Source organism: Daphnia pulicaria, chromosome 4 (assembly GCF_021234035.1).
Source record: "Daphnia pulicaria isolate SC F1-1A chromosome 4, SC_F0-13Bv2, whole genome shotgun sequence".
Taxonomy (NCBI): domain Eukaryota; kingdom Metazoa; phylum Arthropoda; class Branchiopoda; order Diplostraca; family Daphniidae; genus Daphnia; species Daphnia pulicaria.
This window is the reverse complement of record NC_060916.1, coordinates 560789-575466: the sequence shown is the minus strand read 5'-3', so window position 1 is coordinate 575466 and position 14678 is coordinate 560789. Positions and strand designations below refer to the sequence as shown.

At 41.2% G+C, this 14678-nt stretch overlaps 4 protein-coding genes and 1 long non-coding RNA gene across 5 annotated transcripts in view; 1 reads left to right on the top strand and 4 right to left on the bottom strand.

Annotated features, from left to right (window-relative positions):
- The window catches only part of LOC124336387 (calcium uniporter protein, mitochondrial-like), an 878707-nt gene that overhangs the window by 861430 nt on the left and 2599 nt on the right, over nt 1–14678 (bottom strand). The window lies entirely within an intron of this gene.
- On the bottom strand, nt 431–9558 carry LOC124336323. The gene is made up of 6 exons (XM_046790085.1): nt 9547–9558; nt 8976–8981; nt 1813–1947; nt 1608–1700; nt 1207–1540; nt 431–1138 (listed from the first exon to the last, which is right to left on the bottom strand). Exons 3-6 carry the CDS (start codon nt 1939–1941, stop codon nt 660–662), a joined length of 1035 nt encoding a protein of 344 aa, XP_046646041.1. The 5' UTR covers nt 1942–1947; nt 8976–8981; nt 9547–9558; the 3' UTR covers nt 431–659.
- LOC124336665 lies at nt 3492–6692 on the bottom strand. The gene is made up of 7 exons (XM_046790449.1): nt 5168–6692; nt 4988–5104; nt 4842–4925; nt 4684–4758; nt 4404–4466; nt 4236–4340; nt 3492–3730 (listed from the first exon to the last, which is right to left on the bottom strand). Exons 1-7 carry the CDS (start codon nt 6690–6692, stop codon nt 3492–3494), a joined length of 2208 nt encoding a protein of 735 aa, XP_046646405.1.
- LOC124336608 lies at nt 9008–10239 on the top strand. The gene is made up of 2 exons (XR_006917116.1): nt 9008–9294; nt 9537–10239. It is a non-coding gene; the product is annotated as an uncharacterized LOC124336608 (long non-coding RNA).
- On the bottom strand, nt 11481–12662 carry LOC124336664. The gene has a single exon (XM_046790448.1). It carries the CDS (start codon nt 12660–12662, stop codon nt 11481–11483), a length of 1182 nt encoding a protein of 393 aa, XP_046646404.1.

Below are 14678 nucleotides of genomic sequence, written 5' to 3'. Positions count from 1 at the left end.
TTCCCACTCCTTCACGGGAATTCAAATGGAGTCAAATTCAATGGAATCGAACGAAGTTCCTCCCCTTCCCTTATTTTTCTCATCCTGCGACCGTGAGAAGGAAATAATTTAAAATTTAATTAAATAAAATTGAAATAGTGAAAAACTTCCTTAAAGATAAATGAGATGTGTAAACGCATCGTTTTCAATTTAATTTCAATCAAAAATTTAAAATAACAAAATAAACTCAATTTTTATATTTGGCAATCAAAAGAGTTTTTCACGTCCCCTCCCTATTTTTAGAGAAAACGAATTTAAAAAAAAAACGAATTTTTCTGGACGAGTGCACAACTGAAATGTGAATTCATCAGTAAACCAACTATTTCAAAATTCTTAATTGTAAATTAATTAGAGGCGAATGAATCTTCTCCCTTTTCAAGGCCTTCCGTTTTTTTGTCAATCGGGCAATCAAAATTGTTTTTTCGTTTGTATTAACGTCTAGAGTTTTGCAGATAGAATTTTGAAACTTGGTTAGTGTATTCACTAAGTGTAATTGCATCTACAATTCAATTTTGGTAAAGAATTGTCCAGGCATTCCTAAATGAATTAGAGTCGAATGCATTATCTTCCCTTTTGTGTCGTCGATGATTTTGCGAATTTTGGATGTTGAAGTCCAAACCTCAAAGGGACGCGACAATTTCCTCCTCCAACATGAAACCCGTGAAATGGGTGTGGTGGTTACCGTTGTCAAACAAAAACGAGGATGAACTCCCATAATATATTATCTGCATCCAGAGTTGATCGCCTTTTTTCAGGTTCAGCGTCGACTGGAGGGACAGCGGACTATATTGAGAAACGGGGCCGTTATTATGGTCAACATGACACGACCCGATTGAATTCCCGTTCAAATAAAGATGAGAATAAAAATCAACAGAAAATGAAGATGCAAGACGCGCCGTTCCCGTGAAAGAGAAAAAATAAATTCCTGGTCGTGGGGCCGTGAATTTCCCTGACGTCAAATCCATGGCATTTCCCTCGTTCACCAACGCCAAATCGAACGGAATCGGAGTTCCAGTTGTGTCAAATGAAGAATTTCTCTGGACGTAGAAATGGACGGGCGCCGATTTGACGTCGGCGTATCCAATCCATTTTTGAAAACCTTTAATTATAGAATTAAAGAATTAGATAATTGCAACTGAATAATTCGCGAGAATCTAAAACGTTTACCCGCATCGCTAGGGAGTTTAGTGAAATCGCAGTAAACGGACTCCATCATCGCCGATCCCATGACGGAATAAAATCCACTCCACATGTGGCCAATCATTTTGAGATCCGCGCATGAAGACGGCAGTCCCGTGATGGCAACAGCCGATTGATTATTGTTAATTGAAACAGGGTTGGGTGCTGCTGCAGTGCGTTCATTTTTCTCACGTGAAAGGGAAGTCAAAAGCGAATCTTGTTGTTCAACTTTGGCCTCCAGTTTTCCAATTTTGACTTCCAGTTGGACATTTTTGGCCTCTAATTGAGTTACTTTCAATGCCAAATCTTGTCTCAATTCATTCTGTCATAGAAAAGTAAAAGTGTTTACCCACAGTGTAACTGAATTAAACTAACAACAGTATACTTACATTTACTTCAAGTTGCGCCTCCAGTTGTGTCACTTTTGACTGCTGTTCAATCGCTGTCGATTTCAAACTTGTCACGTCTTGTTTCATTAGAATCTATTGGCAAAAAATGGAAAAACATAACAATAAGACATCAAAAATAACAAATTGAATCGGATGATCGATAACAGAAGTGTCATATTAAAAATAAATTTAAATTAATCCTCACATAATTTCCTTTCAGTTGTAGGAATTCTTCCTCCAAGGAAAAGGCAGCGCCAGTCGAACTCGACGTCCAGCAGATGAAAATCAACAGCAAAACAACTTGGGTGAGTGAAACTACTGAAAAATGCGCCATTCTTTTGTTATAGATGAGACTGTGTTTTCAAACTGAACGTGCGTTTCAATTTATATAGTTAGGACCCGTTGTTGCATGTAACTGAAAGGTTAGATAAAGATACTGATGATATCACATAATATTACATAATTTACATATTACATAATGATATGACATAAGATAAATTGAGATAAAGGTTTTTATGTTTATTTAATCCCTGTAAATAAGAAGATAAGTTTTCGATTAGAATTTTTAAATGTCAGTCTCATGGTCTGATGTTATTTGTTTTATACGTTGCTATGGACAATCTACCATTTACTGAAGCAGAGATTACATTGCGGACATGGACAAACAGGAAAAGGAAAAAAAGTTGATATCAATTAACTCGATAACAAGTATAATTAAAACTCGTCGTACCATTTTGATTGGCATATAAGTTGCAGTAAATCATTTCCATCTTCTTCGATCCATTCGAATTGTAACAAAGTATAAACCGCTTTATTTTACAACATTATAAAAAATTTTATTTATGCGCTTCAAATTCTTTTGTCTCGTCTGATTGTGAGTCTGTGAGCACGAAGACACAACACACGTTGTTGTGTTTAAGTGCGAACTAATTTATTTATTTGATTCTAGTGAGATGGAGATTGTAGAGTTTGGCATTGACGTAAGAAAATATATGAAGAAAATTGGAAAAATGGCGTAGATGAAGAAAATTCCACACCTGAGACAACACCATCGGCAGCAGGTAAGAACTTTTTGTATCTTTTCGCGAATTTCAATTGCGAATTGCCGACTGACTACGTGCCCCAATTCGCATTAGCAATCGTTTAATTAAATTGAAAGTGTTGGTCTGACATTTTTTTTTAAAACGGCCGTTGCTGTTCTTTTTCACACTGTGCGAATCGATGGCGCGTCTGTCCATTTCTTGCCGCGGGTGAAATTCACATTTTGCCAATTAAAACGGAGGAAGAAAAGTGAACATTTTCTAAAACTAAACGAGATGTGTAGGGAATAAAAGCGTTTCATTCTCGGGTTGATTTATTCAAATTTCGAGCTGCGATAGGAAAACAAATTGAGAAATTTATATTTTGGGGGAAAATCTGGCAATAAAAAAGAGTTTTTCACTCCTCCCGACGTTTATTTTTTACAGATAGGCACACGAATTTGTGTTCAGCCATAAACTACTATAGTGCGCGTTTAACCTTGAAAAGATTTTTGATCAAAATTCCAATCCGTAAACGAATTAGACGCGAAGGAATTTTCTCCCATTTCTAGTTCGCCCTGCATTTCGTAAATCTTGCAATCAAAATTGGTTTTTTACTGGTCGCGTTGACATTTTTACAGATAGAAATTTGAAAATTTGTTTGTGCATTAAAAGTGCTTAGTTGCATACACAGTTAAATTTTCGTCAAGAAATGTCCATTCCTTAATGACTTAGAGTCGCACGAATCATCTACCCTTTCCCCTTATTTCCAAACCCTTTCCCCAAAATTTCGTGTCGACGTTAAACAAAAATGTTTGGGTCGAAAATGTTTCGTATCGCCAATGATGTTGAACCGCGTTGAACTTCAAAGGGTCGCCACAATTTCCTCCTCCAAAATGAAACCCGTGAAATGGGTGTAGTGGTAATCGTTGTCATACAAAGACGAGGATGAAGAAGAATAAGTAATCTGCACCCAGACATGATCGCCTTTTTTTAAGTTCAGCGTCGACTGGATGGTCAAAGGACTATCTTGAGTATCGACTGTGTTTGCCTCTTCAACCCACCCAGTCGCGATTCGACCCCCGTTCAAATAAAGACCAACTCCTAATTGAAGAAGAGATGATGAAGCTGGAAAATTTGCCAGTCCCGTGAATGAGAAAAAATAAATTCCCGGTCGCGGTGCCGTGAATTTCCCCGTGGTCAAATCCATGGCATTTCCCTCGTTCACCCGCGCCAAATCGAACGGAATCGGAGTTCCAGTTGTGTCAAATGAAGAATTTCTCGTGACGTAGAAATGGACGGGCGCTGATTTGACGTCGGCGTATCCGATCAATTTCTGTTGGTCTTAACAAAAGAGTTAGACAAACAACAGAAAGTAAATTAAAACAAAGCCATACCATTTTGATTAGCAAAAAAGTTGCAATAAATCATTTCCATCTTCTTTGATCCTTTGACCGAAAAGAATCCACTCAGTTTATGACCCGTTCGCTGCAGATCTACACACGAGGTTGGCATTCGACCAATGTCAATTAATTCACTCGTTCGTGCTTTAAATTAAAATTCTTTCATTTCTCTCTTGTGGGAAATACATTTTTATTAAAAATTTTACCATTTAATTTGGTCACCAAATCAGCAACGGCGGACTTTGTGCTGTTCAATTCCATTCTCGTTGATGCCAAATTTGTTTTTGCAGTTTCCAAATCATTTGAGGTTGCTGAACCATTTGATTCAATTCAAATTAAATCAATTTCAAATAATAAAACACACTTATTTTTACCTCTCAAATCTTTTTTCATATCTTCAGCAACTTTTAATTCTTGACCTAATAGATCGGAATTCACTACACAATAAATAAAACACAGAATAAAATTAAAACCAATTATTAAAAACAAAACAAAAACATTTGATTGAACGTCCAATTTGCTTTTGAGTTCGATTGAAAAATTTCTGGCCGTGATTTTTGTATCTGCCAATTCTTTTTCAGTCGGTAAATTTATTATTAAAGTTTTTACGTTCGAAGTTTTATCTAATTTTTAATGTAACAATTAAGATATTACCATTTAATTTTGCAGATAAATCATCGACGGTTTTGATGAAAGTTGCTCTCGTTTTCACCATCTCCTTTTCAGTTTCTGTGTATAATAAAAAAACACGTTTACATTAGGAAAAAATATCAAAAATTCATTTTGAAATTTTCAGTAAAACAATGAAATACCATTTAGCTTTATTGATAAATTATCGACATTGGCCCTCGTTTCCTCCAACTCGATTTTGGTTTTCCTCAACTCCTTTTTAGTCCCTGCTCAATCACAACATTTTAAAAAATTCCGTTTTCCCAAATTCCCAAATAATTAAAAATACCTTCTATTTCATTAGTCAAATCAATTCGCGTGTTAGTTAAATCATTCTTCGCAATGCTCAGTTCTTGATTCGTTTTCTCCAAGTTGTTCACGGTTGTGGTTAAGAGCTCTGTAGTGGCTGAAATTCAATTGAATTTAATTCGAATAGAGTAAATTTTTTTTGCAAAAATTTTTCTACAACCTTTGAGTTCCTCCTTTAGATTGTTCCATTCATCGGTGACGGTCAATTCTGCGTGTTCCATAATTTTGATTGGCGCCGACAGTTCAGCGTTCGTGTAACGGACGCGGACGTTGCGATCCTGGAACGTTTGAGAGTCACGAAATTTGTCCAAATTGATTTTGCTCAGTTGCATCGGTTTTGGCACAAATTTCTCTCCATCCCATTGAATGTGGTTTTTGCTTTCTTCTAATAATTTTTCCACGTCTTCCTTCAAAATTTCGAACTGGCTTAAACTATCAGAATCATTTGACATTTTTTCTGAAATTGTTGAACTGATTCGGCCCATGTCAGCCCAACTGTTAGAGTCGAAATTATGTTGGAATCTTCCTTTATTCTCAAAATTTTTATTTTCTTCACTCGTTTGATTTTTTGCAAGTTCCCATTTCTCATCACGAATTTGTTCCTCTCGTCTTTTCTCGAAGTTATTACTCAAAGTAAATTTTCCTATTATTTTCGACTGCTTCTCCGCTTTTTGGAACATATCCGCCAATTTCTTTTGAGTTTCCGCGTCCAGTTTTTTTACGATTTCGTTCAAAGTTTTCGTCGATTTATCCGGCCGGTAATTGTCGTCATTCCAGAAAACAGAGTCCCATATCTTGTCGCTTTGCTCTTTGATGGTCGTCCTGGATGTGACCAGCAAACCTTTTAAAATATTTGAAATTTGAGATTCCGTGTCAGGCGACCCGACCTCGTAGTCGTCAAATGTGTCCATTCGAATGTTGGTGGCCGTTTCCGTCAACATTTTCTTCTCGTCGCTGGCCGTCAAAAAAATGTCTTTTTTGTCTCCAAATTTTTGTAAAAGAGTCGAGACCAATGTACCGGAAGTGACGCTGTCGATGCTGATGGTCGTCTGTTTGGTTTGCGACGTCTGCGATGACAAACTGTACAAGAGTTTGAAATGGTCCAAATGTTTGGGATCGGATCGCATTTCATTGGCGAGTTCGTTGCAGATTTTTTTATTGTAACACGACAGAGAAAACCACAGGGTTTTGCTCTTGTCATATTTCTTCCACACTGGAGATAGAAAATAATCTTCCGTGGGTATTTCACTGGTGAGAATGACCTTCTCCAAGGGAATGACTCCCACATTATCGGGTTGTATATCTTGACCGACGATTTTGCTCAAATGTTTGACAACTTCATTTTCGACTTTGTCGTTCCACATTTCAATGCGGAATCTCATCTCTGGCTGTTTTTTAAATTTGTTGTAAGAACTAACGGCACTTTTGTTGTCCAGCAGCGCAATGGGGGAGTAGAAATATTTTTTCTCACTAGCAGTTGTCGTTGCTTTGTGATTGTCAACGTGTTCGTAAATATCAATGCGGAAGTTGCCGCACTTCATGGAACTTAACGTTTTCGGTGAGATTTCGCTCGTCGTCTGTTTTGCCCTAGAAGAAAACGCTAGGAAGTTGTCTGTTTGGCAATGACAGCCAACGACAGAAGCCAAAATGATGATGAGGATGCATTTTATTGGGATCGTGGCCATTTTCATCTAACCAAATTTTTTTCTGGGCAAATTTATTCTTATAATTGCAACAATTAAAAAAAAAATTAATTTTTGAAGTCAATTTTACATAAAAATACATCAGGTCTACCTTATCCGTAATAGATGATAAAATGCACAGATTGAAACGATATTCACTAGAATTGTTTTTATGACACGACTGTTGAAGTAACAGTTTGAAACTGAGTAGGGAGTAGGGACTCATAATTTTATGCACAGAAATATTACGAAGACAGACTCATATTCGAATTGGGTTTTTCCAAGCGTGTTTCCGTTTGCGCGAATAAAGTCCAACGTCGAGTTAGACGCGATAAAACAGAAGTGACATCTGATATTTTTATAAACTAGAGCATGCTTCTAACCTTCTAAATTTGTTATCGTTTTTATCGTTGATGTCAAGACAAAACATGTCGTGGTAATTTTTGCCCAAATAGTTCTAAAGTATAGCCGTTTTTTTCACAATTCACATTTACCGATACACACTGGTAAACTCGATTGAATTTCTAAATCAATCGACAGAAAATTTTGTTACACTAACGTGTTATTGACAATTATTTTTCACGATATCTTGTACAACTTGGGTTACGCGGAAGGAATAGGACACGTATACAAAAGGACAGTTTGTTCTGCTAATCGTTTCATGACGCAGATAATTATGTAACATTTGACTTTTCTAAGCTTTATTAAAATGAATTAAAATGAACAAATCTGTGGTGTGATTTCGTCAATGCAAACTAATCAACTATCCTGACAGATTGATGTCGCTCAACTCATCCGATTCCCTTGTCCAAAATGCCAATTGGTTTCCGCACTCGCAACCCTTCCTTCGCTGACTGGCATCTTTTGACATGGACCGTTACGCTGGCTTCTTGATCGTGTCGCTTAAAGGGAAGTTGAAAAGTTCTAGGGAAGTATGTCTGAAATTTGTTATCCATTAATTTTAATTGTGTTTTTTTTTTAATGTTTATCTGGTCGATGCGTAACTGGCAATTTTTCACGGAGGCGGTGGCTGGTTTAACACTCGCGTCATTGGCTAAATTTTCAAGGGAAATTCATGCAGGCGATTTCATCCATTGAAGAATGGATTCTCTTCTCTTCGGTGCATCTAATATTGCAATTACTTAACATTCTGCTTCACTTTTAGACGAGTCCAGCTCTGTCGAGTTTGTTGAATCGCTAGAGTTGCTACTGGAAATCAAGCAAGAAGATTCTTCCATTTTATTGATTCCTCATCGCCTAGAATAAAAAGCTAAACCTGGTAATTCCCCTAGTTGTAGCACGCCAACGTTGCAATAATTTTTCTACAAGGAATTCAAAATTTGTTTCAACTTATCTTCATTCTGACGTGGGGAAAAGTTGGTAAGTTGTTGTGTTACTTCGCAAGGTTCTAAAATCCAGTGCATTTTTGCTATAATCATCGGGACTCATTTACTTAAAAAAAGCTTTGAAGAAAATTAATTTGACAGTTTTCTTTCATCATGAGCAGTAATTTTTATTTTGATTGTCATCAACTTCCAATATCATCGTCTACTGCCAGGAAAAGCATTTCAATGTATATCCTGCGCAACGATTAAAATCCTTGTCTAACGTCATATTTCTACGAGACCCCAAACGTGAAAACCCTACTGCCCTATAAGAGTCCCACTTCTTTCCTTGGTATCGTTTGATATCTTCAATTATTTTCAGAGTCAATAAACTGTTTTCATTCATTACTTGTTCCTCTACTGTTTGTGGTACTAGTTAGTAGTTACGCTGGTCTAAGAAGGGAGGCCATTCACAATTTCACGAGAATCACAAATCTCTTGTCTTATTTGATGTCAACTTATTCAGATTAAGCAGAAGGACCTTTCACTTACTTCCAGTGTCCGTAACAAAAAAATTCCGGATTCCGTAAAAAAGAAATGTTGCTAATTTTGACGCTAGATGGCCAATTGTTGTTCTTGTGGCAAATAAATGTCTAAAGTTTAGTTTTTCCTTTCTGTTCGATTTTCTTGGTTTTGACCGGTTTTGACTAAGAAAATTCAACCATAATTTGAAACCTAGGCAAGTCCATAATTGTAGACTGATCAACATAGTTGCATGAATTATGGTTGTAATTTGTATCAAGAATCGTTTGCTGTTTACATCTGCGTTGTTCCAGACTTCCAGTTTCGTTGTTTTTATCGGTTTTCATAGACCGAATATAATCTTAAATTGATATGTAAGAAAGTCTGCAAATGTAGACTGATTAAGATTATTATAGTTTATTATTGCACACATCTCTATATTTTACTATTCCTAGATGATCATGTGTCCTCAGAGTTGATATTTCATAATGTAGGCTTTAAATTATTTGTCAACTTGATTGTATTTGCAATTTTCAAATAACTTTCAGTTTTGTTACAACACGAAGGTAAAGGATTTGATTGCTTTGCATTTGCCGCCTGATACAGGCGATTGTATAGCATCTAGCGGAGAAATTCTTTACTGCCTATCGGCCATTGCCATTCATCGTCTGCTACTGAACTTCTTCATTTCTCACGTGTTCGGATTGGAGACGGTCGCCTGTTCGCCATTTTCCTGGAATTTGGAAATTCCTTGTCTAGTTGGTTATCTCTCTTATAATTGTGCTACTAAATATTGTTAAATATAATTTGTTTTCATTAAACATTCCTCGCTGTCAAACAGCAACGATATTTGTTCTTGTCCAGCCCAGCTTGTGATTCATTGCTCAAAGTAACTTTCATATTGAAATTTTCCCAAAATAGTTTTGTTCTGGTTTCATTTAAGTAAGAATAGTTAATGAACCTAAACATTATTTGTGTTAATCTTTCCTATGTTATTCAGATTTCCTGACTTCAGAATTGGTGAGGTGTTAAATGATGGTGAGGTGTTAAGAGATCTGCCATATTGACCAGGACTCGTGTTCATCACCAAATTATATCGTGTAGTAAATAACCTATGTTTAGTGAACACAAAGATTCCAAGTCTGATTCCTTTTTCTAAGTTGAGACATAAAAATTGTTGTAAAAGATTTTCTTTTTTGAGTTAGGATTCATTTTTGACAGGAAAATAAAAAAAAGTTTTTTTTGGGGGGGGGGAAGGACTTGGAGGTACTTTGGATTCTTTAATTTTATTTCTGAGGGTGGGCGAGGTGGCAAGATTCAAAGTTAACTGTAAATTCCTTGACCCTTGTTCTGTGGCGTTGGGGGACAGCGTCATTTTGAGGTGATAGAATTTTCGAGTATTGTACATTTCTTTTGTTCATGTTCCTTTTTTGACTCTTTTAAAGGTTTCAGCCATGTCAAGCGATTTCGTAATGAAAGTTCTCAATTAGATATTGTTTTTTATTAGCTTGACTTTACTTCTCCCCGAGATTAGTTGTTCCTGACTAGTAATTGCTATTTTCCGTATCAACTTCTTCCTAATAGTAATTGCCACAATCTTCTCCTGACTGAATGTCTTGGATGCAGTTTTATCACGGCCATGTTTACAGTTTGACTGATCGGCGATTTCACGTAGTCATACAATTAACACAGATTGGGATAAATTTTGTTCTTTTATTTGAAGACATTTCTAAAAAGATTTTCCGAACATCAACCAGCTCTTTCTCTTGCTAAATAAACTATATATATTCGTTTACGATGTGCAGTGTGTTTAAAAGTATTGATTCTTATAGTTGAAATGTGAAATTAAAAACAGAAATAAATAGTTGGAATTGCATTTATTTTCCCACCTCCGCCCACAATTCCTCCACTTTTCATACAATATACATACACACAAACATACATACATACACTTAAGTTAACCCGTTGGCTGCCACACCATACAACCCGTAGGTTGCTCTCTACTTCTCTACACGCCATGTCTGAAGGATCCATGACCAAGGTGGGACTTGCCATTAGCTGACAAGTCCGGGCTGACACGGTGACAGGAGAAGATGGAATGCACAACCTCTAGAATCCATCACCGTATCGACAAGGGGGAAGTCCCTATGGTGCATTGCCTAACAGGGCCTTTCGGCGAATCTGGGGCTGGTGCAACTGTCCGACCCCGCGGCATGTAAACCACGAGACCGAACAGCGCGGCCCGTGCTACAGAGCTAACATGGGGAACAAAGGCGTGGCAGCCAACGGGTTAACTAACACAAACATATTACCAACAACAAATGATGATCCGCAGCTGACATTTTTGACACACTGGCGACGTTTTGGTGTCCGTCTTCTCAACGTCTCTACATAACCTGAAAGAGAAAACAATTCTTATTAAGTGACATGGCAATTTAAACTACACATTGGTAAAAGGATCAGATTTTCTGCTCTAAACTTAAACAGGGCACTTCTATTTGCTTAAAATCTAGCTGGCAATATCAAGAAATGTACGCAGAATAGAGCTCACTTGCTGGATTCATGCAAATTTTCCGGAACTATACCGGAAGTAAGCGATAGCGCCCTAACCATTGAGCTCCCGTCAAAATAAACCACATATTCGTGATCTCCATAAAATTTGGGGTCGATTAGATGTGATTTAAACAAAATCCAAAATTTGGCCAAAATCGAGAATTTTCCTGAGACATAGAGCTGTATTTCACGACGGCGTGACAAAGACATATCATTATAAAAGAGTAGTAGATGTACGATGGGGAATTTCAATTGACTAGGCGAAGGTAGACGAGAGATGGAACATTGGAAATAATATGCAGAGCGATGAAAAACGAGATATAAAACACTACGATGCAACGATACAGAACAAGTTCATGCAATACATGCCATATAATTACATGCAAATCCATTAAGGAGCCGGAATATTGGCTTCCTGGTCATCCCCATGTCCGCGGATGTGGCGATGAATGATGGAGACAGATCCCTGGATGGCCATCAGACGGCACTTCCTCCGGAGGCGGCGCCAAGGAGCCGGGGGGATGTTGAGGGCGACGGCCACTGCGTTGTTTGAGGGGAGCCAGGATTCCAAGGCGCCAATAACGAAGGGCAGAGTTAACCCCAGGCAGCTGTATTTCTCTATTTTTCTGGCATGGCCAGCGTCGAGGGACTCGGGAGCGTCGAAGGTGATGGTGAGATCAATTATTGTTGGTGGGTCGGTCGAGGAGATGACTATGTCCGGCCTCAGGGTTGAACCAGGGAAGACTCTGTTGACAGACGCTGCATGGCCGGCCCTGGTGATGGTTTTCACAATTTCCGCCAGCACGAGGTCGTGTCGGCGGCCAATGGCCGGAAGATTACTGCGGCAGTGGCTGGTTACGTGTGAGGTAGTCTCGGCATCAACCTTGCATCTCCTGCACTTGGTGTTGGGAGCAGAGCAACCAGGATTCCCGAGGAGCGGAAGCAGGCCGAGGCGGCTCTTGTGGATGAGATTCCACTCGTTGAATGAGAGGCAGGTCCGATGAGATGAGAGGCGGGCAACGTCGTTAGATGGGTCGAGTAGTAGCCCCCTTGCTACCCTGCCCTGATGCAAGGCATTTGTGAGGGAGATTGTCCAGCGTTTCCGGATGACTGAGCGGAGGCCCCTTACAGCTTTCAGCGAGAGGCAGGAGACGTCGTCGGCGATCACTTTGGTCGATTCATCGCCGGATACATCGATCCTAACTTCAAGTCTTCGTGCTGATTTCCTGGCACGGGACCAGGTATTGGAGCCACACTTGTAGAAACGGGTGTCGTGGAGTCCGCCTTCTACCGAGCCAGAGAGGTAGTTAGAGAGGGGCAGCGGATCAGGCGGCTTGCCGTTGAATCCCCTGGAGATGTTTTGGCTGAGCTGGGCTCTGGCAGTGAGGCGGACCACCGGATCGTTGCTATCGAGGAGTTGAGCGGCACGAGCGATGATCCAGATGTCCGAATCTTTTGCCAGTTGAGAGGCACCTAAGCCGCCAGCCCTGCGATCGGAATAGAGGAAGCCGTTATGAGCAGTGTGGGGGACGTTGGAGACAAATCTAAGAAATTCAGAGCAGCGAGCGTCCATCTCGCCCAGGAAGCCACGAAGGACCCGCCCTGTGGCAAGATGATGAGAGAGAGACGGAAGTAGGTGGGCTCTGAACACTTCCAATTTTTGCCAGGGCGCCAGATCAGTCAGCTAGCTTGGTTAGCTTGTCAGGCAGATCGGAGACGGGGCGGAAGGTGAGACGAGTTCCGAGAGGGACCCCAAGATAACTCTCAGTTTCGCCCTCCTCCAGTCCCCGTAGAGACGTGCCGTGTATGGTTAGGTGTGTGGAGTGTGTTGCCTTTCCTTTTGAAATTGCTAGGAAGGAACATTTCCCAACGTTGAACCGAAGTCCAAGTTTGGCCGCCACCACAAGCATAGCGTCGAGAACGGGCTGGAGCTGTTCCGGGGTAGTGCCGATGAGAGAGACGTCGTCTGCGTAGGCTGTGGCTTTCAGCATGGAGCAAAAAAGGGGAAAGCCAGAGTTGGAAGGGGCCTTTGCGCAACGGATGAGTGGTTCAGCTGCCAGGTTGAAGATAATGGAACTGAGGCCATCACCTTGTCGGACACCAGAAGTGGGATGAACGGTGATAAGTTCTCGGCCAACCACAAACTGGAAGATGCTGTCGGTGTAGATGTCGGAGAGGAGGTCTCGCAGCACAGTCGGAATCGGGAGGGACGCGAATAGCTGGTGGAGAAAGTCGTGGGGGAGCGAACCGAAGGCATTGGCAAGATCCAGCCAACAGATGGTGAGGTTGCTCTTTTTCAGTTTCGCCTCCTCAATGGCCGATTCCAGAAGCATGGTGTGTTCCTGGATCCCATGCACCCCAGGAAGAAAACCTTTTTGCTCCGGTGAGAGCCAGTCGCAGTCGGACGCCACTGTGGTAAGGCGAGTGGCGATGGAGCTGGAGAAGAGCTTGTAGATGGTGGAGAGGAGCGAGATGGGCCGGAAATTGGCGTAGTCGTCCGGAGAGCCTTTTTTGTACGCCGGAATGGTGCGGGCAGTTTTCCAGCAAGTCGGGATGCCGTATAACCAAACCGCGGCGTACAGAACCTCCAGTAGCCGTCCAGACGGGTCAAGACGTTGAATATCTTTGTATTCGACTCCATCGGCTCCGGGAGAGGTGTTAGATGCCCTTTTGAGCTTGTAGGCAATTTCCTGTCTCGAAGGTGGTAAGGAGAGCAGGGAAAGATCATCATCCGAAGGAGGTGTCCAAAGGCACTCGTCGTACGCGGCTCTAGCTACCAGGATGTCATCTGGAGGAGGTCGGGGCTGCTCATAGGTGGTCTTGAGGAAGAGAGTTGCAGCTTCAGACGAGCCAGTGTAGCTCTGTGAAGTTTCCCCCAGCACTTTGCGGACAGCTCGCTTGGGATATCTCTTGAAAAGAGCCTGAAGTTTGCTGGCGGCCGCCCATCGCTTGGCATTGTTTTTGCGGCGAACCCGCTGCTGCTGTCTGGACTGCTGCCTGTGTGGAATGGAGCCAGGAGGGGTCGTCTGAGGGATGCGTGGAGGACGGGTGGCCTCGCTGCTAGGTGTGTCTTCCTTCAATGTGAGAGCGTGCCAGTTAGTGGCAAGATCAGAGGCAATCGTGTCCAGCTCACTCCTGGAGGAGCAGTTCAGGATTGTTGGGGCCCAGCGCTCATAAAAGAGGTCGGCGGGAGATAAGGCATCTTCATCTTCAAGCACCCCGCCGTCCAGGTCGTCGAATGATGGCTCAAATGAAGAACTGGATGCGTCGGAGAACGGAGGAGGCGTGGTATCTGACGGAAAGAGTGGAGATGGAAGTGCCAGATGTTGATCGTCTAGGTCTCCATGGGAGACGCGTGTAGGCTGAACGATTGTAGGTGGTCTAGGAGATCGACTGGTCGGTGTCGAAAAGGGCCGAGCTTGTGGAGGAGAAAGAGCCGGAAGTGAAACGTTGACGCCTGCAATGCATGCTGTTTGAGTGACGGTGGAAGGAGCAGGATCCCGGCGGGGCCTGCCAAAGCGTGCCGTGGGGGGAGAGCAGCCTGAGTGTGGTGATGGGATCCATGAATCGTCCCTTGTCTTGCGAGTAG

What these genes read in the sequence shown, in the direction of transcription:
- LOC124336664 (XM_046790448.1), bottom strand. Translation starts at nt 12,662, where the DNA reads ATGGACGCTCGCTGCTCTGAATTTCTTAGATTTGTCTCCAACGTCCCC.
- LOC124336665 (XM_046790449.1), bottom strand. Translation starts at nt 6,692, where the DNA reads ATGGCCACGATCCCAATAAAATGCATCCTCATCATCATTTTGGCTTCT. An exon ending in TTTGACTAATGAAATAGAAG is followed by an intron (nt 4,926 to 4,987) that starts GTATTTTTAATT and finishes GTGATTGAGCAG; the next exon opens with GGACTAAAAAGGAGTTGAGG. An exon ending in TATGAAAAAAGATTTGAGAG is followed by an intron (nt 4,341 to 4,403) that starts GTAAAAATAAGT and finishes CAAATGGTTCAG; the next exon opens with CAACCTCAAATGATTTGGAA.
- LOC124336323 (XM_046790085.1), bottom strand. Translation starts at nt 1,941, where the DNA reads ATGGCGCATTTTTCAGTAGTTTCACTCACCCAAGTTGTTTTGCTGTTG. An exon ending in AGGCGCAACTTGAAGTAAAT is followed by an intron (nt 1,541 to 1,607) that starts GTAAGTATACTG and finishes TTTCTATGACAG; the next exon opens with AATGAATTGAGACAAGATTT. An exon ending in TAAACTCCCTAGCGATGCGG is followed by an intron (nt 1,139 to 1,206) that starts GTAAACGTTTTA and finishes CTATAATTAAAG; the next exon opens with GTTTTCAAAAATGGATTGGA.